Source organism: Dromiciops gliroides, chromosome 1 (genome assembly GCF_019393635.1).
Source record: "Dromiciops gliroides isolate mDroGli1 chromosome 1, mDroGli1.pri, whole genome shotgun sequence".
NCBI classification, from domain to species: domain Eukaryota; kingdom Metazoa; phylum Chordata; class Mammalia; order Microbiotheria; family Microbiotheriidae; genus Dromiciops; species Dromiciops gliroides.
The window spans coordinates 554396895-554421238 of record NC_057861.1 but is presented as its reverse complement, the minus strand read 5'-3'; the positions used below and the strand labels follow the sequence as shown (position 1 = coordinate 554421238).

General features: G+C 38.2%; 1 protein-coding gene across 1 annotated transcript in view; it reads left to right on the top strand.

Moving 5' to 3' along the window:
* The window catches only part of ACO1 (aconitase 1), an 83782-nt gene that overhangs the window by 18388 nt on the left and 41050 nt on the right, over window positions 1-24344 (top strand). The window contains exons 2-6 of the mRNA XM_043977628.1: window positions 9153-9271; window positions 10572-10740; window positions 13933-14070; window positions 23731-23800; window positions 23907-24090. Coding sequence (XP_043833563.1) covers window positions 9175-9271; window positions 10572-10740; window positions 13933-14070; window positions 23731-23800; window positions 23907-24090 — 658 coding nt within the window. The 5' untranslated portion in view covers window positions 9153-9174. The remainder of the gene's footprint in view (window positions 1-9152; window positions 9272-10571; window positions 10741-13932; window positions 14071-23730; window positions 23801-23906; window positions 24091-24344) is intronic.

Sequence of the window (24344 nt, the reverse complement as noted above, 5' to 3'; positions counted from 1 at the left end):
TATTCCATCCCTTTGGTCTTTTAATGCAGAATGCTAAATTTTGTGTTATGCTGACTGTAGCTCCACAGTATTTAAATCGTTTCTTTCCAGCTTATTGTAATATTTTCTCCTTGATATGGGAGCTTTGAAATTTATCTATAATGTTACTGTGAGTGTTTCATTATAAGATCTCTTTCAGGCAGTGATTGGTGGATTTTTTTCTATTTCTGTTTTACCTTCTAGTTCTAAAACTTAGGGGCAGTTTTCCTTAATTTCTTGAAGCATAGCATCTAGACTTTTTTTTTTTATCTTACCTTTCAGGTAGTCTAACAACTGTTATATTATCTCCCCTCAATCTGTTTTCCAGGTCAGTTGTTTTTCCAATGAAATATTTCACATTCTCCTCTTCTTTTTTCATTCTTTTGATTTTGTTCCTTGATGTCTCATTAAGTCATTGGCTTATCCTTCCCCAGTTCTAATTTTTAAGGAATTATTTTCTCCCTTAAGTTTTTGGATCTCTTTTTCTAATTGGTTGACTTTCTTTTCATAATTGTCTTGATTTTGCTTGCATTACTCTTATTTTTTCCTAACTTTTCCTCAACTTCTCAGTTGATTTTTTTAAAGTTCTTTTTAAGCTCCTCCAAGGATTCTCTTTGGGCTTCTGGACATTTTACATTTTTCTTTGAAGATTTACAAGTAGATGTTTGACTTCATTGTTGTCTTCTGAGTTTGAACCCTGATCTCTATCCCCATAGTAACTAATTATGATTGGGTTTTTTCTATGCTGTTTACACTTTTTAAAAACAACCTGTTTTCTGGCAGCTAGGTGGCACAGTGGATAGAGCACCAGCCCTGGAGTAAGGAGGACCTGAGTTCAAATTCGGCCTCAGACACTTGACAACTTACTAGCTGTGTGACCCTGGGCAAGTCACTTAACCCCAATTGCCTCACCAAAAAAACAGAAAACAAAAACAAAACCAACCTGTTTTTTAGCTGTTAGCTTTGTGTTAGGGTCAGGCTGTACTCCTGAGGTGTGAGGGAATAATGTCTCAGACTTCAAGTTTTTTGAGCTGTTGTTTTCTGAGCTGTATTTGGGGGTCTTTGCTTTTTTTATTCTTCCAATGTTCTATAATCCAAGGCCAGGTGTGGTGGCTGCCCCTCCAGCTCATTCCTTGATCTATAAATGACCACAGGTACTCCTCTCCATCCCTGAGCTGTGGCTCACAACCAGGGTCCTAAGCACTCCTGCCATTTCAGACGTTCTTGCTACCTACGGTACCTCCTGAGGTTTTGAACTTGAACTCTTCTCTCTGTTGTGGAACCAAAATCAGGGCCCTCCCCTCTCCTATGAGGACCACAACCAATGAGGCCCAGCCCCTCTGAGACAGCATTCACCACTGTATGCTCATATCTCCTCAATGGCAGCCAGAGCCTGGGTGCCTGGGCCCCACATCTAGCTCCATTAATGGGCCCTACAATCTTTCCCTGTTTAGCCCCCTTAGCTTTTCTAACCAATAGAGTCTACTTTCTATATATAGGCTGTATGGTACTGTTTTGGGGGGAACTTTAAACTTTTATTCCCTGTCAATGATTTCTAGTTTTTAATGTTTGCTCTCACTGAAACCTATCCAGATCTCTCTGTTACATGAGTGAAGATTAGCCATGGTATTCCCATATACTATTTCTAAATTTTATTCAGTACAGACGCTTGTTCTTTTTAGGAGAGAATAAATCTTGTCTCATGTTTCTCCTAGGCAATGTGGGGGAATTCTAAAGTTCCCCCAGTCAATTATCTTTTGTTTTTGTTTTGGTTTGGTTTGGTTTTTTGCGGGGCAATGGGGGTTAAGCGACTTGCCCAGGGTCACACAGCCAGTAAGTGTCAAGTGTCTGAGGCGGGATCTGAACCCAGGTACTCCTGAATCCAGGGCCAGTGCCGTATCCACTGTGCCACCTAGCTGCCCAGTCAATTATCTTTTGATAAAAGCTTTCTTTGACACGCAGGATCATACTTTATTATCATGTTGTCAGACCCATTCCCAACTTCTTCTGACTATTTTTTTGATGTTGATTGTTGATTTTTGTATTCTGTTCTAGTCTAATGCCTATATTCCTTCCTTATGTCCCAAGTCTTTTTCTTAAAGTGTGTAATTTTTTAGTAGTTATCATAAATGTAAATATGCCAGAATATTTGCCTGAAAGAGAATTTGTAGTCAGAGATTAGATCTCAGTTGGAGAAAGACGATGTCTTTTACCTAAAGTGGGTGAATTAGTACAATTTTCCACCATTCATATAGATAATATAATCATATGACCCTACCTTGTGTGTGAGATTAAGATGGCCTATGTAGACCAGATATTTTTGTTTTAGGTTTAATTTCCTTGTGCTTAAAGATTCTAGGAATTGGGGAAAGGGAAAGCTGAAAAGACTGTCCTGTTAACTCAACCTCATCCAGAATTCATTCCTTAGGCTTTTGTGTTTGTCTTGCGCTTTTCTGATAAAGCTAAATACCTCAAGCTCTCTTATCTTACCTCTTCACTGCAACAGTGTGAGTGTGGCTGTGCCTGTGGGTGTGCTAAGTGCCCAGCGGGGAGGTTTCTCAGTCACTGGCTAGCACCTTTGGTTAGAACACTGCTAACCATGATTACAGATTGAACACTCAACCCAGCCATCTCACAAATGACTGCTATTGGTTCAACCAATATCACTTAAAACGTTCTATGGTAAAATGCAGTCCTAGTACCCTTTGGGCATAGTAGAAACCAGGGACAAGGTGCACTTTAAATTATTTTTATGAATGACTTTTTCAGATGTCAGAAAATTGTTTACCCCTTATTACATTTTTTTTTAGTGAGGCAATTGGGGTTAAGTGACTTTCCCAGGGTCACACAGCTAGTAAGTGTTAAGTGTCTGAGGCCGGATTTGAACTCAGGCACTCCTGACTCCAGGGCCGGTGCTCTATCCACTGTGCCATCTAGCTGCCCCTACCACTTATTACATAGGTATTTATTTCATGATAGTTCTTTAGAGCTGGAAGGGGACACACCGTAGTGGTAACATAACCCAACCTATTCATTTTGTGGATGGAGAAACTGTCCCAAAAATGCAAAATTACTTGCCCAGGGGCACACAAGAGAATAAGTGGCAGGGTCAGCTTTTGAACCCAAATCCTCTTACTTTTCTTTCATTATCACTCAAGTCACCTTTTTTACAGTGAAGGCTCAAAGACTGGGGAACGCACACAGGGTACAGTTTTCAGACCTTGAATAGGACTTAGAGATGGCCTTGTCTGGGCCCTGCCAAAACCAGCCTTCACCCTTGGGGACCCTGTTGGAGATAATGCCTTTTGACCTTAATTATCTACATCTGCATAGAAGAAAGTGTGTCTCCCAAAAGTAAAATCTTTCCTGCTTGTTTTGAGTTGGTCCCTTGAAGTAAAGAAGGCTTTCTACTCAAAATTCCCACCCACCTATTCATGCTAAAGATAATTTGTAAGTCAGGTGTTAGATTGGGAACTTAACCTTTATATAATAATGCTTTTTGGAACTCACTTTCTAAAACTGGAGCCATCATATTGTTTCAGTGCTGGAAATGTGCCTGTAAAGATATGGATCATAACATTTTAGAAGTTGTTTCTCTGGTCTTTCAGGATGGGTAGCTATGTAGTAGCTTGCTATTGTGCAGACAGGATAGGGCAGCAGAGGAATGATGAATGAATGAATAACTGAATGAGTATTTATTAAACTATTTGCCATGTGCAAAGCACAGTGCTAAGCACTGGGGATACAATAAGAGGAGAGAACACCATATAGAAGGTTTCACTTGTGAGTCATATAAAAAGGCCCTATTTTCTTCAGGGTACAACAGCAGAATAACGGTCATGCATCTTCTGTAATATTATGTCCACAGATAAAAATCATATCCCCTTTCAAATACTGGACTATTTGACAGTGCCAGGATTTGGTGGTATGAACTCTCTTTCAGGCCAGTCCTACCAACTATGACTGCTAAGGAAACAGGTTGTTAAGTTTCTTCTCCATAGGCTGCTAAGGGGTTGGGCTAGAAGCAAGGCCAAGGATTTGTGGGTAGGGAGGAGTTCTATTCCTGGGGCTTTTGAGTTCAGGATCCTGGGCTGCCTCCATTGGGGTCTGAGGCAAGGTGGTGACAGTGGCTTGTCTCACCTGGCATATACTACCTGTCTTTGCCTCAGGGCACTTGTATACATAGGGGAACTAGGTGGCACAGTGATGGGCCTGGAGTCAGGAAGACTTCCTGAGTTCAAATTGGGCTCAGACACTATTAGCCTTTGTGACTCTGGGCCTCTTGTTCCTCATCTGTAAAATGAGTTGGAGAAGAAAATGGTAAACTACTTCAGTATCTTTGCAAAAAAAAAAAGGGGGGGGGTGTCACAAAGAGTCAGACAAAACTGAAAAATGGTTAAACAACACCTCCTGTGCATACATATGTGTATACATCATTTGCTTTGTGATAAAGGGTCACTTGTTTACGGTGTTTTAATCACTGAAATAAAATTATAGCAGTCACTCTCCTTTAAGCACATGGCGATTTTTTTTTTAGGTATCTTTATCTCTTTAGCCACAACTGTTTTCATTTTCATTTCATTTATTTATTTATTTTTTGTTTATTGCTTTTCAATTTTTTTATTTATATTTTTATTTTTCCCTTGGAGGATAGGCAGTTGATAATAGCCTTGTTAGAGCTGGAAGGAACTTTAGAGATCATCCAGTCTAACCCCTTCATTTTTATATGAGAAAACTGGATCTCAAGGAGGTGAATTGACTTGCTCAGGGTTACACAAATTGTGGTAGATTCAAGATTTGAACCCAGATCTTCTGACTTCATACCCAGCATTCTTTTTATATTATCAAATGAGAAACAAAAGCTCAGTTTTTGCTCTTGGTGGTAGTAGTGGGTGGTGATAATAGCATTTATCTACTGCTGTTGCATTTACAAGCATTGATTGGCTTTGTCTATATGAAGGAACTAAGTGATGCAGGCGGATATACTTTTTTTCAAATGCCTAAGCACAGTCATCAATGAATGGACAAATAAATACTGTGAGATTAACCCAAAGGGGGGATAATTGTAGAAGGATCCCATTTTCCATCCCTGAGAATTGCTTTGTTGACTTCCAAGAATTGGATAAGCATGGTAGGTACTCAGTGACTATCACAGGGCCCTTCGGTAAATTCCATGTGGTGTCAAAATTACTTAGCATCTGTGTATTTGGGAGGGGTGGGGGAGGGGATGTGATTATCTCTGTAAACCATTTCTGTGGAGAGAAGCTAGCTATAAAACATACTGACTAATCGTCATTTTATAAGGTTAGACTTGGGGTGAGAGGGACTCCTTTAGGGTTTGACTTCAGGTCTGTTAATAATACAAATTTCCACTGAAAGTAAAGAACTTACTAATTAGAGCTGTTCACTAATTCAAAGCTTCTTAAATTGTGGGTCATGACCCCATGGTGGGGGGTCACAAAAAACTTGGCACCAGTAAAAGATTATGTTTACTTATTTTATATATCTGGGTCTCTGTAAAAATGTCTTGGGTGAAAAGGGGTTGAGTGGAAAAAGTTTAAGCAGTCCTGCACTAGTTGAATGGGATGCCTGAGGAAGTAGATATCCTCTCACAGGTATTCCCCTGGGTGGAGGATGATTATCATTTGACAGATGTTTTGTAAATGGATTTCTCTGAGTATGGGCTGGACTGGATGACTTCATAGGCTTCATATTGCCTGTAGAGGATCTTGCCAATTGTTCAGATGTTCCCCGTGATCTTTCAAGCTGCATAGTCACTGAAATTGTTCCAATCATAGGCTGATACTTCCCAAGGCTGGTTTTTTTTTTCAATACAGACCAAACAACCACTGCCACTGTATCACAACAAAGCCAGCTTGTGTCTGGTGGTTGTACTAGAAACAAATCAAATATAACTTTGTTGTCTTTTATTTAACTCTTTCCTCTAAATATCTTCACAGAAATTTGTTGTTTCTGTAAATCTCTTGGTTTAGAGAACAATACAGTCTGTTACTTTGACCTTGGAGTTGGTCTGCTCCTCACTTTATCTCAGCATTTTGATTAGATTTGAACAATGTGTTTATAGCAATGTTTCCCAATCTAATTTGGTCTTTGACCAATTTGGGGGTTGAAACAAATGTTGGAACTCATAAAAGTCCAGGAAATCTGAGAATGTGGGATACTCAAAGGATAAATGGGGGTTCTGGAAAATCCTTGTAAAATAGGAAATTGAGCCTGTCTTAATGTCCCCAGAATTGCCACATAATGAATTTTTGCACACATAATTTTACATCTGACATTTTAGAGGAGAAAATATCAGTACTGTCAAACTTTTCATGGGACCCCTAATTTTTTCCCCGCTTCCTATGCATTCTTATCTGCCAGTCTGAGAAACATGGATTTTTAACTGTTGTAGGTTCCTCATACCATTTTAAGATAATCTTGATAATAATAGCTAGCATTTATATAGCATTGTACTAAATACGATCTCATTTGATCCTCACAACAATCCTGCAAGGTAGATACTATTATTACCCCACATTGTATTGAAGCAACTGAGGCAAACAACTTAAGTGACTTGTCCAGGGTCACAGAGCTAATAAGTATCTGAGGTGGGATTTGAACTTGGGTCTTCCTGACTCCAAGCCCAGTGCTTTATTCACAGTACCACCAGCTGTCTTCCAAGATATTTCCTTTTATTTTCTTTCTTTCTTAAAAATTATTGCCATTTCCTAATGCTCTTCTCCCTCTACTAAGAACTCTTTCCACTAAGAACTATTCCTTATAAATAAATAAATACAATTATTCAAAACAGATAAACACATTGGCTGGGTCAGAATATGCATGTGTTAAGCACACCTGTTTTCTACCATTCTTTGGCTAACAGTTGTCTATTACCTTTCCAAAGGAGGAAAAAAAAAAGTAGATCTGAAAATGGGCATGGGTGTTTTCTTTTTTCTGGGTCTCTCAAGCTCTTAGTTAAAATGATACATTTACACAGTGGTTTTTGTGTTTCAATCTATAGCAGCTACCATTCCCCATCATAGAACATTACTGAGGTAACTAAATACAGACTATTTGATAGAGTAGAGAAGAGAGCTGGCCTCTGACTCAGGAAGACCTGGATTTAACCCACGCCTTGACTCATACTGGTGTGACCCTAAGCAAGTCAGTTAATCACTCAGTCTCCTGTGTCCCCAAAATCAGGGCCAACAGGTCCTTTGATGGAGTGAGGTCTTTGGCCCTAACCCACAAGGAAATGACCTGACCCCAAGGACTTTGCAGTCAGCCAATCTAGAGGATGGAAATACAAGTCTTATACTAGCAGGCCCACATATAAGGAGGCTTGTGTCTAAAATAACCACACTTGCCATTACACCCCTCACCCAACACTTCCCAAATCAGTCCCTCTGCCCTACTGTGCAAACTGCCAATCTCCCTCACCTCCAATTTCCTTCCTCAGAGGCATCTGCTAGAGGCTGTTGTGATGTAACTGCTCCCAGGCACCTATAGCAACAGCTACATAGATACCATATGGAAAATGTCATGCCTCCCCAAATGTACCCCAGGACTGTGATTTTCCCCCCAGATCACCTGATGTCCCACAAAGGACAGGCTCTGTGCTCCAACACAGAGACTGGTGAGTAGAGGCTGGTCTCCTCCCATTTTGTTTTGGGCAGGAAAGAATGTGTCACACAAGCTGGACTGGATGGAAGGGTTTCAAGAGAATTGCAGATCATCTTATATAGTATGTTTCCTTTAGATTATTCCCTTTCCAAGCTTGCTTATTCTTGTTAGAGGCTCCATCATCCTTCTAGTGACTCGGGTTTATAAACTGTGTGTCATCTTTGACTCATTCTCTCTCTTCCACACATCCAGTGAGTTACCAAAGCTCATTTCTAATCCCATCTCTCACATCTGTCGCCTTTTTTTCTTCTCTCACAGCCACCAGTCTAGTTCAAATCGCCATCATTTCTGACCTGGATACTTATAATAGCCTCTTCAATGGGCTTTCTGCCTCAGATTCCTGCCTTCATCAATTTATTATTCTCCACATAGCTGCCAAAGTGGTTTTCCTTAAATTCAGATTTGATTCTGTTCCTCCCCTGCCCAACAAACTCCAGTCGTGGCTTTCTATGGACTCAGGATGAAATACTTTTCTTTTAAAATTACACTTCAAAATGTTTCATAATGCTGTAATTATTAATATAATAGTACTTTGTATAATTTTTTAAATATTACCAATGGTGGGATGCATACTTCAAATAGTTTATGTTGTTATTGTTCACTGATTGGAATGTGCAGTTTAAAAAGTTTGGAGATCTCTCACCCAATCATTTTGCCTACACTAAATGTTGCAGAGCAGATATTTATCTACACTGGTAAAGGGAGTTCCTCATACCAGTAAAATCACAAGTCTGATCCTCCCCCAACCCTGAGGGGAAAAAAAAGGTAGAGCAGTTAGGATGTCTTCATTTTACCCTAAAGACGACTAGGAAACAGAGAGATAAAATTGATTTGCCTGAGATCACAATCAATAAACATTTTTAAGGCACCATACTACATACCAAGCCTTAAGCACTGAGATGCAAAAAGAGGCTGAAGACAGTCTCTGCTATCAGTGAGTTACAATCTGATGGGTAGGACAAGCTAATGTCAGAAGTAGTGTCGAAATCCCTAGCTCTGACTCCCAGCCCAGTAATTTTTATTCTATTCAGTTCAACAAATGTTTATTAAATGCCACAATATTCATGGCCTGTTCTATTCTAGATCATGTTATTATTGTGTATTATTACTCTAAATAAAGCTGTTATGTTACGTAGGCACACCGGTTTTATTGGCATATATAGGGCAAACAGTAAATGAGAAAGGCCTGTTTTCCTCTAGGACTGGTAATATATTTTAAATGAGGCAGTTGTCCAGAAGGTAAAGTAGTTCTGGGTTTGCACTGGCATCCCAGATTTCTCAGTTTTGAAAGAATAACAAGTAAGCAATTTTTGAGTGAATTTATATTACATAGTTAAAGTAAAAAGTGACATCATTATAATTGGGTTATAACTGAGAGGTTGAATGAAATGAAAGGTTTTACAAATGGAACTTTGATCCTCCCTAACGTCTTTCTTTCTCCCTTGCAGGGACACTTAACTATCTGTAATCATGAGCAACCCTTTTATGCACATTGCTGAGCCCTTGGATCCCAGGGAACCAGAAAAAAAGTTCTTCAATATGAATAAGTTGGAGGATTCAAGATATGGTAAGTAAGCAAAACTGAATGTACCTTTGGTCAAAAAAAAAGGGGGGGTATCTTGTTTTCATAGTTAATTTTTAAAGTTATGCTGTCTCAAGGGAGGAGAACACAAGAAATGGGAGGGAGGGGATAGAAATGAAACATCCTCTTTGATAGCAGAGATCAGGATTGAAAGCCAAGAAAATGAATATTTTTTTTAAAGCACTTCCAGTAAACACATAACTGTACTTGGATAAACCACTTAATTGCCCCACCTAGGCAAGTCCCCTTTATATATTCATTATAAAAGAGGATAATAATAATAATAATAATAATATCTCCAGACAATACTATACAGTTTTTTCCTGTTTAAAATTTTATATATAAATAAAAACAAAATATTTCTTATTAGTATCATTAATTTCATTAGGTCTTCCTATCTAGTATAAGTGATCATTCTGCACAATATTGAGGATTTTATTTTCCTTTTAAAGCATAAATAGGTTCATACCTTGCCCTTAATTATAATAATATTAGAGTTTTGTGGGTTTTTTTTTTAAATAAACATTTCTGAGATAACCTATAGTTGTTGGATAGAGAACCAGCTCTGGATCCAGGATGACCTGGGTTCAAGTTATGCCTCTTACACTGGATATGTTATCCTGGGCAGATCACTCGACCTCTTAGTGACTCAGGCTACTCTCTAAGACTTAATAAGTTGCAGAATATTTGTAGCTCTGCATTGAAGAGGGAAATTCCCACACTGAGAAATTCCCTATACCAGTGAAATCACAGGTCTAGGCCAAAATGTTTCTTGAATTGAGCTGTCAGTTTTCTCTTCAGAATACTTTCTATCGTTTTGTGAGTATGGGAAGGATAATGATTTTGATAGGAAACGTCTTCCATTGACAAAGAGTGCCCTTGCAATGAACCATCAACCAGGACTGACTTCTAGGATCAGTCCCAAGCAGTTGATCAAGTTCAGAGAGGTAAAGTGACTATTCAGTCAACTCCTAAGGACTCTGGTCTTTCCTAATTTCAAGTTAGGAGGCAGTCTGTCCTCTACAACAGGCTGTCTCTAAATGATGACTTAGTAAAACTTTCTCCGCCAACAGAAATCCAAGGAAGTTGACTGAGCTGAACCCTTGCTGAAACCTTTCATGACGACAAGGCATGTCTTCAGTTTAATCTTGGTGGTTGATAGATTTGATGTAAATATCTTATTCTGGTGCACAATAACCTGATACTCTTAGCAAGTCTGTCCACATCATCCTTTCAAAGGAAAGTCATAATTATGTGGTGGGATTTTTTTTTCTTTTTTCCCTAGGACGTTTACCATTTTCTATCAGAGTTCTCCTAGAGGCAGCCATCCGGAACTGTGATGACTTCTTAGTGAAGAAAATGGATGTTGAAAACATTTTAAATTGGAATTTGACACAACATAAGAATATCGAAGTACCATTTAAGCCTGCCCGAGTTATTCTGCAGGACTTTACGTAAGTCTAAAATATTCATATTATTTTGCCAGTGTTTGTTGAATTGAATTGCCTTGCTTCTCTGCTTCTTCAATCTTAGCACCTCTTTCCACAAAGTCCTTGAAGTTTACATTAACATCTTCATTAGGTGAGAAAAAAGCGTTTGACTAAATCTTTTGTGCTATCTGGACAAAATGTAAAGAAATATAGGCTAGATGATAGGATAGTGAGACATTCAAAATAAGCTGAATGAATCATCAGTAATGTATTTGATGTCATCTTGGAGGGAAGTCTTTAGTTATGTAGCAGTAGTAACAGAGAGGAATCTTATCATTGCCCCTGTACTCTTTAATATTTTTATCAGTACAGGTATATTAGGCATGTTTATCAAGTTGCAAGTGGTATAAAGATGGGAAGTATAGCTAAGAATGGGACATATCGGGGCATGTTTGAAGCTAGCTAGAAAGAAACCAATGGATAAGGAGAGGTCGAAAGTTATGATGTTAAGAAATTATTGAAAATCAATTTCACAAGAGAGAAAAATATGGTTAGATAATAGTTCCCGTTTTGAAAAAAATACAAACAATAATAATTTATATCTATGTTTATGTATGTATACATGTGTGTGTTTATACATTACATGTGCATGCATCTTATACACATTGTTTCCCCAATTCCTTGAGAGCAAGAGTTTGCTTTTTTTGGGGGGGCGGGGGCAGCGCTTGTGTAGCCCCAGCACATAGTAGGTGCTTTTAAAATTTTTGTTGGTTGATGTTCCTTTGATAGATTCTCTTTATGTTGTAATAATTGAGCATATATGCTGTGTTAATAGCATAACCATAATTACAGTCATTTCACAATCATATAAAGACATTCTTCACACTTACTAGGGAGTTTTAAGAGAATGCCATCTATATGACTCAACAGTGTGACAAGGGAGGTCCAAAAGCTAATGCAGTCTTTGGCTATGTTGATAGAGGCATAATGTCCAGAACAAGAGTATTGCTATTGTACTACATTTGGAATATTTTGTTCAGATAAGGTGAACATTTTAGGAAGAACATTGAGAAACTGGAAGTCTTCCAGAGAAGAGTAACCAGTAAGGTGACAGAATTGGAGCCCATGCTATAAATGGATAGATTGAAGGTTATTTAGCCTGGAGTCTTATTAGTGGTAACATTAAAAGTATCTTCCAAGTACTTGGTGGGCCCCTATGTGGAACTCATGGGGAAGAAGGATTAGATTTCATTTTTTTTTGGGCCACAGTGGACGCAGCCATGAAGCAGTGGGTAGAAGTAGCAAGGAGTTAGTTTTAGGCTTGATATAAGAATAAATTTCCAGACAATTGGAGCTTTCAAAAATCATTATGGTCTGCCTCAGGAGGTAGTGGATTTTTTCCCATCACTGGAAGTCTTTAAATGGCAACTTCTGGTTTATTAAAGAGGGAATCTCTAGTCAGTTATGAATTAAACTAGATGATTTTCAGGATCTTTCAATTTGATATTCTGTGGGGGAAAAAGGTATTTACTGTTATGAATCTTTTAGAGGCAGGTAGGAAAAAATTACACTGAGGAGACTTAGCTCAGACTATTCCTTCTCCCCTTTCAAAGTGAGCTTCTCTCTCTCTCTTTCTCTCTCTCTCTCTCTCTCGTTAAGTAATGTAGTGATTCATAAAATAGAATGCACATTTCTAATCTAGTAACTGTCATTTAGTCCCTTCTCAAATCCTATTCCCAGTCTTTCTCGTAGGACTACATTTCCACATTAGTGATTGAGCCAGTCATTTCCCAACAACAGCCTCTTTTCTGCCTGTCTTTTTCTCCTGTATGACTAGAACTCTCATTTTGTAGAGGAGGGGAAGGCTCCACCACTTTAAAAATGTGATTTCATTCCTTCCAAAGACCATAACTGTTTACAAAAGTAGACTTCTGAGATTTTTTATCATGGAAATGGAGAGAATTCCCTAAAAAATTACTTTACAACCCATTTTTCTGAATTGCATCTCTTCTATTAAAGTTCTTTATGAATTTTTTTTTGTGGGGCAATGGGGGTTAAGTGACTTGCCCAGGGTCATACAGATAGTAAGTGTCATGTGTCTGAGGCCGGATTTGAACTCAGGTACTGCTGAATCCAAGCCAGTGCTTTATCCACTGTGCCACCTAGCTGCCCCCTTCTTTATAAAATTTGAGGTGTGATCTGGATCACCAATCAGCCTTTATATCATTTACTGAAATAATCGAGGTAATAAAAGAATTAAAGAAAGGTAAAAGGTGCTGAATTGTTTTTCTTCCAACTCTTTGTGACCCTGTTTGGGGTTTTTTTCGGGCATAGATACTGGAGTGGTTTGCCATTTCTTCTTCATCTCATTTTACAGATGAGGAAACTGAGGCAAAGATGTTTACGTGACTTCCCCATTGTATAGCTAGTTAAGTGTCTGAAGCCAAATTTAAACTTGGGAAGAGCAATCTTTCTGTCTCCAAGCCACTGTGCTCCTAGCAACTTAAATTACCAATAATAACAAAAAACAGGCCCTGGAGTCAGGAGGACCTGAGTTCAAATCCGGCCTCAGACACTTAACACTTACTAGCTGTGTGACCCTGGGCAAGTCACTTAACCCCAATTGCCTCACCAAAAAAAAATAACAACAACAATAATAATTTGTATCTATGTGTATCTGTGTGTATATATATATGTGTGTGTGAGTATGTATATATACATCATATACACACATACAAACACACACACATTTCCCCAATTCCCTTCAGGGCAAAGAGTGTTTTATTTTGGGGCTTTTGTAGCTACAGTTCCTGACACATAGTAGGTGCTTTCTAAATGTTGGTTGATGTTCTTCTTGATAGATTCTCTTTATATTGTAATGATTCAGTATACTGCCTGTGTTAATAACATAACCATAATTACACTTTCCTTTCACAATCATATAAAGAAATTCTTCACATTTATTAACCTTACTATTTGATTACTTACTGACATGTGATTTCTACTCAGAGAAATGAATTTTAATGCCCTCATTTTTCAAAAGCATCCAGTGAGTCCCTCACCCCACTTCAGGTAATTGCCAGTATTTTCAGTGAAAGGAAACAAATAAAATTTGCATTGTTGTTTTAATTCTTCCTTCTCCACTCCCCCACCCCCAATCCTGAAAATGGATGTCTTTAAAAATTGTTTTTGCTTAACTTAACTTTTTCCTCCTAGGGGTGTGCCTGCTGTGGTTGATTTTGCTGCAATGCGTGATGCTGTGAAAAAGTTAGGCGGAAACCCAGAGAAAATAAACCCCATCTGTCCTGCTGATCTAGTAATTGATCATTCCATCCAGGTTGATTTCAACAGAAGGTAAGAGAAATATCTGATTTTCTGCTTTTTACACAATAACTTCTAAAGAGAGTGAGGCAACTGGGTCAGGTGTAATGAAACCCAGGTTTCATCTTTACCTCTGCCTAACTGGGTGAATCTTGGGTAAAAGATTTCTCCTTTTTGGCTTCACCTTGGCTGCCTCACCTGTAACACAACAGGGAGTGGACTAGATGAAGTCCTAGGTCGCTTCTTCCTTTAATTTCCTATTATTTTCCTTTATGACACCCTGTGAATCCTGATTTTGAGTCCTCAGATTTATTCTGTAGTGAGACAGAAGTATTCAGGACCTCTCTCCCTAAATATCCTATGAATAGTGAATTCACTGAATTGATGACTTGGCTTGCCAGTTCTTCTTTCCCTCTTAGTCATTCAGACACATTTGATTGAGATGGACCACTATTCCTTTTTTTTGGAAATTAGTTCCACTTGGTTGAATTTGCTGACTTCCTCAAAAGTGACTTAACTTTAAAAATAGAAAAATCTCTTTCTTGTTATAATATTGAGGAAGAGGTGGTACGTTGCTAGAGTGCTGGACCTGGACCTGAAGACTTTCAGGCCTTACTATCTATGTGATCCTAGTCAAGTCACTTAAATTGTTAGCTTCATTTTCCTCAACTGTAAAATGGGAATAATAACACCACTTACCTTCTCAGGCTGTTGTTTTGAGGATAAAAGGAGGCAATATTTGTAAAAGAACTTTGGCAAACCTTAGAATGCCAGAGAAAAAGCTTTCTATTTCATCCTCATCGTTAGTATTTTTAAAAGTCTCTATGCTAAAATAAAAGTAGTAAACATGGAATGTGCAAACTACTTTCATCTTGAAATAAAATCTTATGGTACCTGTTTTCTCTCCCGTGATCTAAATATAAAACAGTGCGTTAGAAAACAAAAACCATCCTTCATTGACATGGACTACCCGAGCAAATATGTATATATTCATCTTTGCATGCTGTGTGTATATATGTGTTCATGTGTATAATATAAGATGTTAGTATTTGATGCTGGGTTTTCCCCATACTTAATTACAACTCTGCTACATCTTTAGTAGTTGGCTTTGGAAAATTACAGTGGATTAAAAAAATTCCCTTGTAGCCATCCTGGTAACAAGTTGGCTAGTCCTACAAGCTTGATGCCTATAGGACCTAATAAAAGCTGGACTCCACTGTCATGCCCTTAGAGGGTCTTGAGTCATCTACACAATATTCTGTGACATCAGAGTAAAACTTAAGTCAAGAGTGTGTGTGTGTGCTTGTGTTGTGTGAATGTATGTGTTTGTGTGTGTATATTTTTAAATTTTGAACATTTTTATTTAAAGTTTTCAGTTCCACATTCTATCCCTCCCTTCCTCCTCTCCCCACCCCCTGAGGTGGTAAGCAATCAGATATAGGTTATACATGTACAATTAATTATGTAAAACATTTCCATATAAAAAGACTTAAATGAAAGGGAAAAAATGAAAGAAAGTGAAAAATATGCTTCAGTCTGTGTTCAATCAATATCAGTTCTTTCTCTGGAGGTGGATAGTATGTGTCATCATTAGTCCTTTGGAATTGTCTTGGATTATTGTATTGCTGAGAACAGCTAAGTCATTCATGGATCTTCATCAGACAATATTGCTATTACTGTGTACAATGTTCTCCTGGTTCTGCTCACATATGTCAGTTCATGTAAGTCCAGATTTTTTTTTTAACCATCCTGCTTGCCATTTCTTTTTTTCTTTTTCTTTTTTTTCAGGGCAATGAGTGTTAAGTAACTAACCCAGGGTCACACATCTAGTAAGTGTCAAGTATCTGAGGCCAGATTTGAACTCAGGTCCTCCTGAATCCAGGGCCGGTGCTTTATCCACTGTGCCACCTCGCTGCTCCCTGCTTGTCATTTCTTATAGCACAATAATTTTCAATCACCATCATATACCACAGCTTGTTTAGCCATTCCCCAGTTGATGGGCATCCCTTTGATTTCCAATTCTTAGCCACCACAAAAAGAGCTGCTGTAAATAGTTTTGTGCAAATCGGTCCTTTCCCCTTTTTGGGGGATGTCTTTGGCATATCAGGCTAGCAGTGGTATTACTGGGTCAAAGGGCATGCACAGCTCTATCTATAGCCTTTTGGACATAGTTCCACACTGCTCTCCAGAATGGTTGGATCAGTTCACAAATTCCACCAACAGTGGATTAGCATCCCAGTTTTTCCTGTGTATATATTTAAAAGTTATCACTAATGCAGATTATGTTGAACTACCTTGCATTCATTTTGTATTTATTCTGTATGTTATTACATAGGCACAAGTTGTGTCCTTCAATGGAATGTAAGCTCTGAGAAAACAGAGATTTTTTACTTTTTTTTCTCTATATCCTCTGTGTCTGGCAAATAACAGGTGCTGAAGAAATGAATTTGCTTGATTACTTCTTGCTTTTTGCCCAGTTAATAAGTTGATAGCATAGCCTTTTTTTTAGCTAAGATTCCGCACCCCTCTCTCCCTGCAAGCAGACCTTGAACTCCCTTCCTTCCTCATTGCTCTCTTTTCCTTGTTGACCTTTTTAATTTACATTAAAGTAGTAAAACATTGCTAAGAACAAAAACAAAGCCCAGGCATGAACTTTGATTTCAGATTGATGTTGAAATCTAGGAAATAGAGCTTCTTCGTGAAATTAGAGAACAGATTGATTGTACAAGTTTTTTGTTGTTTTTCTTTAAATCTGACCTCTAGATCTGATCCTTCATTTTTGTAGGTCATTCAATGGAATGTGTCCCAACTGTCTCAAGGAATTATGTACTATGGGGCTTTTGCCAACTTTCCATCTCCTGAATTTAACTGGCAAAAAAAAGAAACTGGAGGGGGTGGTGAGATTTTTCCACCAAGATTTTATCTACTCTGAGTGATACAAATGAACACTAATAACACCTGTCTTTAGGAATGTATAGCAGAACCTGCAATAAGGAGATAGTTGTGGTATAGTGGAAAAATTGATTAACTTAGAATCGGGAGACCTTGGTTATAATTCTGACTTGGACACAAATAGCTATCTAAACATGCGCAATTCACTTAACATCTTTGAGCCTTGCTTTCCCCATTTGTCAAATGAGGAGGATAATAATATGTGAACTATTTCCCTCACTGAGAGTTGTTTTGGGGTGTTTTGCAAATCTTAAAGCAAGATGGAAATTTGATTTTATTTTTATCTTAGTTTATATATTCCAAAGCCACTCCACCTTAAGAAAAAACCTTTTTAGGGTTTGGCACTAGGAGAACTAAATAAGTCACTTATGAAAGAGAATGCATTGTCTCATTGATCTTATGTTTTAGTGTATTCCTTAGGAAATTTGTCTTGAGGGCATTGTTAAAAGCCTCAAGGGATACCAGAGGCTAGGAGGCATTTCTTCCTTTGTGCTTTTGTCTAGAGTACCAGATAGCCAACTACTGGCTAGCAGAGTTCTATTTTTTTAAATATCAGTACAATTTATATTAATATCTTCCCTTTTTATATACCCCTTATTTCCAAATAGATTCCACCTTCCCTTGTAACAAGAAACTTTTTTAAAAGAGGGAAGAAAAAGCAGTTCAGCAATGATTTAACATTCTTTACAATAATCCACATCCACAGTCCCCCCCACGTCTGCAAAGAAGTGAGGAAGATGTGTTTTTTCAACTTTTCTGAGTGTCCATGGTCATTAAAGTTCCATAGCATTGTTTCCTTGTCATTGTTGTTCTTTCCATTAACTTCACTATGGCCATTGAGTATATTGTTTTCTTGGTTCTGTTTACTAGTAGTACTATTTTATTATATGGGCTTAAACTATCTAGAATTAGCACATCAGAGCAACAACCTACACTGCTTAATTTGTGAACATGTTGCAAGCACAAGTTTAATACAATTTGTTCTCTTAAGTACATAAACGTTCCCCATATAATCTTTATATCATCCAAAAGATGAGCAAGGTTCAATTTAATTCAATGGCGACTATGTATTGGGCACTGAGCATAGAGGCAAAACTGAAAGCCTCTGCTCTCAAGGCACTTAGATTCTGCTGGTGTTGGGGTAGGGAGGAGTGGCATGGAGAGAACTAATAAGTAAATTAAATTATATGCAGAATCAATGCCAAGCTTCTTGGGAGTAGTGAGGGAGAACAGCTGTGAGATTTCTGACAGAATTCTTGTAGGTTGTGTTACCTGAGCTGAGCCTTAATGGAAGGTAGGAGTTCCAATTCCAAGAAGAGAAGGGATGAGAAACTTTCACTCAAAAGGCACAGAGACCAACTTGACTGGATCACCACATTCATGAGGGTTCTGAGAATCCATGGGGCTATGACAAAGATGGTAAGGGAAAGAGCTGTGTGAAACTAAGGGTTGGAAAGTCATAAGAAAGTAGGAATTGGACCTATCTCAGATTTATATAGCACTTATTTTTTAGGTTCACAGAGTCCCATTCTCACAGTCCTATGAAGTTCATGACACAAGTATTATTCCTGTTTTAGATTGCAAAGGAGGAAATGGAAACTTAGACAAATTAAGTGAACTGTCAGTGCTAGTGAGATTGAGACTTGGGCTATATGACTCTTAAGACCCATCTTCTTTCCAGTACATGGGGAAAGAAAAATGCTGTGGGTTGTTAAAGACATATTTAGTCATGTGACTGTTAAAATATGGTTTATTATTTAAAAGTGTTGGGGCAGCTAGGTGGCGCAGTGGATATAGCACCGGCCCTGGATTCAGGAGGACAAGTCACTTAACCCCAATTGCCTCACTAAAAAACAAAACAAAACAAAACAAAAGTGTTGGGCAGTTAGGTAGCTCAGTGGATAAAGCACTGGCCCTGGATTCAGGAGGACCTGAGTTCAAATCCGGCCTCAGACACTTGACACTTACTAGCTGCGTGACCCTGGGCACCCTCATTGCCCCGCCCACCCCCCCCCCCAAATTTTTTAATTAAAAAAAAGTGTCTTACAAAAATCCTGTTCTCTTACTGAACACCCTTGCAGCATTTTCCTAAAGATTTTCTTCTAAAGAATTAAGCATGTGGGTTCATAGTTGCTAATATTTACCTTGTTCCCTTATTCAGTAACAATATGGTTCATCTTTTCCTTTAGACCCCTCCCTTTATTTTTGAAACATCTTGAAAAATTGATCTCTGCATGCCTTTAAAATTGTCATCTCTGAAATGAATTTGTTCTCTATGTATTTGTTCATGAAAAACTTCATTGTTCTTACTTAATTTACCTGAATTGTTATTTCTGATTACTCGTGTAGCAAATCATGATGCTCCCAAAATGGCGAGATTCAATTTTGGTGATTCTACTGTCAGTAATACTGATACTAAAACACTGTTAAGAGGGACAGAGACAAAGAGACAGACAGACAGAGAGAATGAGAATAAATCACAGTAGAAGTGTTAATGGTTCAGTTGTGCTTAACATCCATTTATTTTCATTTTTTGAATCTCTTTTATGTATGTTCTCTGGATGATCTGTTGTGGGTCCCACATCAAGTTTTCTGTAGGTTCGTTTTCCCTTCCAAAGTTTTTGTTGTTTTTTGAGGTAATACTTTTCATAATTTTTAGTCATCTTCAATCAGCTTGCATTTTTAGACTTCTTTTTTATTTCTGGTGGCCATATCTCACCATGTGTCAAGAGACTATTTACTGCCTAAAATGGTTTCTGGGACCTTTTTTTTCCCATTGTAGTGACTATTACACACCAATTCAGTATCTTTTAAGAAGTAGCAATAATTAGAATCAGTGTATTTTTATTCATGTCTAGTTATCAGAGACAACAGATGAATAAGTCAGATGAGCACTGCTATAACTATGAACCGTCTTCTCAACTTGACCTTTTCTTCTAAGTGGGTACTGATGTTGAGCTTTCCTTATCTAGGTAGTGTGATCTGATAGCACATGTATATCTGATTCTGAAATAACTCCATGTTGGTAACCAGTCATTTTCTGAAAAGATGTGGTCGCTTCTGCTTTTCTGTGATGATTCAAGTCATCCTGTCTAGTGATGTCCAGCTTTCTTCCTGAAGAAAATGTTCATGGAATTCATACATGAGATTTCTTGGCAAGTCTGCAGGCAGTATACAAGCCTTTGGCTTTCTTATTCCTGACCCATATTTTCTAAAATATATTTCAGAATTCTCTGATGTAGTCGTCTTTGAAGTCACAGAGTATCAAAGCATAACTTCCTTTGAAGGCTTTTGTCAAATTCTTAATAGAAAATCTCAAGTTCTTCATCCTTTATAAAGGTTGTATAAGCTACAGTGATCTTTATGGTGATCTTTTTGCTTATTTTATTCATGAGAATTTAGGGCAAGATGACCAAGTATCCTAAGAAATGCTTCCTGTTGTGTCAGCATGTACAATGAAACCAGCTCAGTTCCCTAGGAGGAACCTGTGAGCCATCCTTCTATTTAGTGGCAACTTCCCTATGTCTTCTGATTTTACCTATAATGGAAAAGGATAGGGACTAGATCTGTGATTTCATTAGTATGGGGAACTCCCAGGTGAGTAAAATTCCTCTACCAATGCAAGTTAGCCTCTTTTCTACAACTTACAGTGTAAAAGGCTTTCTTGAAGTACTGAGAAGTCATGATTTGTCCAGTCATACACCATTATTTGTCAGGGGTAGGACTTAAATTTGGGTCTTCTGCCTTTGAAGATAGCTCCCTAGCCATGATGCATCACTGCATTGTTTCCATTTATAATGAGAATATCAGTATGGATGTGGTTTAATTGATCCATTAGTATATTAACTCATTGTTAATCAGACAAAGATCTCACAGAGTTCTAATTGTTAAATTGATATTTGCGGATGGCCCCAAAACTGCAACTCTCAGCATCCTCTTCCTGTCCTTTCCTCCACCCCCACCCCAACCACATACCTTTTCCACCATTAGGAAAGCAGAATGGGTCTTCATGGGATTTGAGAATCACTTAATTTTCTGTGCCTTGAGTTGGTATGAGAGGTAATTATGGAGTGATTAGAGAGTTGGCCTCAAAGTCAGGAATACCTGTTTTCAGATCCCACTCCTGACACACACTGGTTATTTGACCTTGACAAGTCACTCAATCTCTTAGGCTCTAGGCAATTCTTTAAGACCTCGAGTTGAAGAAAGGATTCAGAGAGCTTTAATATTGGTAGAAGGAGCTTCCTCACACAGGAGACCTCTATATCAGGAAAATCACAGATCCATTCCCTATTCCTTGGGTCATCATGACAAAAGAATTCATCACCTAATGGTCAGCCTTCTGATGTTCAGCCTTCCTGTATTTAGATTAGCTGGCCCACAGCCACTAATACCATATTAAAATAGAGGGCAGCTAGGTGGTACAGTGGATAAAGCACGGGCCCTGGATTCAGGAGGACCTGAGTTCAAATCCGGCCTCAGACACTGACACTTACTGGCTGTGTGACCTTGGGCAAGTCACTTAACCCTCATTGTCCCGTTTTTTTAAAAGAAAAGAAAAGATCCTATTAAAATAATAATTATATATAGTCTAAATGACATTTGCATAGTGTTCTGAGGTTCATGAAGCATTTTATATAGATTCTCATTTGATCCTTATGAGTAAAATATGCTACAGATATTATTAGCCCCATTTTACCAATGAAGAAATTGAGGATGAGAAAGTTTAAGTGACTTGCCCAGGATCACACAATTAATAGGTATGTGATAATGGGATTTTAACACAGTTATTTCTTATTCTAAGTCCAGCATTCTATCCACTATCCCATGATCTCTTTCCAATTATAATACAAAGTAATATGAGCTAAGTCCTGCTCAGACATCACATTCTCCAAGAAGCCTTCCTTGATCTCACCTTTCTCTTCTTACTGCTTGGTAAGTAGTTTTTCCCTCCTTGGATCTCATTTAGCACTTTGTACTCCGCTTACAGAAGATTAAAGAGGAAGTAAAGATCCTGGACATGATGGTCAATGGTTTTGCATGATACAAAGAGATCAAGTATTAGGAGAACTGAAAAAAGACCATTATATTTGATAACTGGAAAATTACTAGAGAGCTATGAGAAAGTAGTTTCAGTAGTGTGGCAGGGATGGACATCAGATTGCAGGTGGTTGAAGACTGAAGAGATGGTATTGAAATGGCACCATTATACATAGACAACTTTTGGTAACAAGTGTACTGGTTCAGCCATGAAAAGGACCAAGGAGAAAGGATGAAGTCTAAAGGAAACTTTATCTAAGCAAGTGATTAGGTAAGTGGGAAGAAGCCAGTGGCCATGGAAAGATTAAAGTTGCATAAAAAGAGAAGATGATTGTTCAAGCAAAGGCCTGGTAGAGGCAGAAAGGATTCAAATCAAGAGCATGAGCTGAAATGGAATACTATGGCTAGAGCAATTAGGGATAGCTGTACCTTTTGAGACAGAAAAGATTAAATAAAGCATGATGCCAAAAATTTGAGGGAGCTTCTGTCAGATGGCCTCAAGGACTTGAGAGGAGAGAGAAAGGTTTGGAGAAGTCCTTATTGGTCTTTAAATAGGGAGTCAGAAAGAGTAGAGAAGTATTGCTAAGCAGCATCAGATTATAGAACTTTAAAGCTGGAAGGGTCCATAGCAATAATTTAATCCAACCCACTCATTTTACAGATGAGTTAACTGAGGGAGAAATGAAGTGATGTGATTTATTTTCCTTTTCTTTTGTTTTGGTGGGGCAATGAGGGTTAAGTGACTTGCCCAGGGTCACACAGCTAGTAAGTGTCAAGTGTCTGAGGCCGGATTTGAACTCAGGTCCTCCTGAATCCAGGCCCCATGCTTTATCCACTGAGCCACCTAGCTGCCTCAAGTGATTTATTTTCCTATGGTCACAGAAATAGTGAGTGGAAGAGCTGGAAATGGAATGAAATATGAGCATTCTGACCCTCAGTTTACCATTCTTTTCTTCCTTCTCTTCTTTCCTTTCTTCCTCCCTTCCTTCTTTCCCTTTCTCTGTTCATTCCCTCCCTTTCCTTCTCCCTCCCTTTCCTTCTCCCTCCTTTTCTTCTTTTGTTCTTTCCTTGGGAGAAGAGGAGAAAGATACAACAAGGAGAAAAAAATAAAACAAATATATTTTAAAATGCTTTGATAATTTGGGGGAGGGAGCACTATATGATAGTCACTAGGAAAATCCCAAAGATAAATAATAACAGTTCCCTGCAAAAAAATATTTCCCTGGGATTCAGTCCCATAATTGACTGTGACTGGACAAATAACTTAGTATCACTGTGTCTTGTTTTCCCATCCATAAATGTAAATAAAATGGCTGTCTGTCAACATCTAATTAGGAATAATCGGTGCCAAAAAGGATTTAGAAATGAAGGTTCTTTATAATTTCCAGATGACATTATTCCCACTGCAGGTGTCAAGCCTGAGTCACCAGGAATAAAATTGTTAGATTTGTCTGAACATGTAAATTTTGTTAATATGTATTGCTTTTCTGTTGCATTCAGGGTATCATAAAAATCACATGAACTGCATACAGTATAATTATTTTTTCTACATCTTACCACCTTTTCTTTTTCCCTCTGGAGTGACTGTTTCACCTAATGTCCTCTTGAAACTTCTTTAGATGTACTAATGTGTGGAGTGAACAGAACACGTGAAAGATTGTCTCAGACCTTTATATTTACACATTTAATTCTCTCTGGCAGGCCAGATAGTGTTCAGAAGAACCAAGACCTGGAATTTGAAAGAAATAGAGAAAGATTTGAATTTTTAAAGGTAGGAGCAGAATTTGGTTGGATTTTGTTGTTTTTTTTCCTTTTTCAACATGTGCGGTGTTACATGTGTATCAAATACTCAGTTTTGTTTCCCTTTTTTATCTTAGTGGGGCTCCCAGGCTTTTTACAACATGAGGATTATTCCCCCTGGCTCAGGGATTATCCACCAGGTGAATTTAGAGTACTTGGCGAGAGTGGTATTTGATGAGGATGGGTACTACTATCCAGACAGCCTGGTGGGCACTGATTCACATACCACAATGATCGATGGTTTGGGTGTTCTGGGTTGGGGTAAGTACACTTTCAAGTTCTTACCTGCTACTCACTGCTTTGAAAATAATAACAGCAGGAGGAGTTCTTGATCCTTCCTATTCCAGGCTTATCATCTCCAGATCGCACTGAGCCTAATACTTATTACACTCTCACTCTATCATACCATATGGATGTGATACTTTGCAAATTACTAACCTTCTCAGTGCCTGGGCTTGGTAATAATGCTAGCTGTCTTTCAGTAATGAAAATGAAGGCATTAATGGCCTTATTGA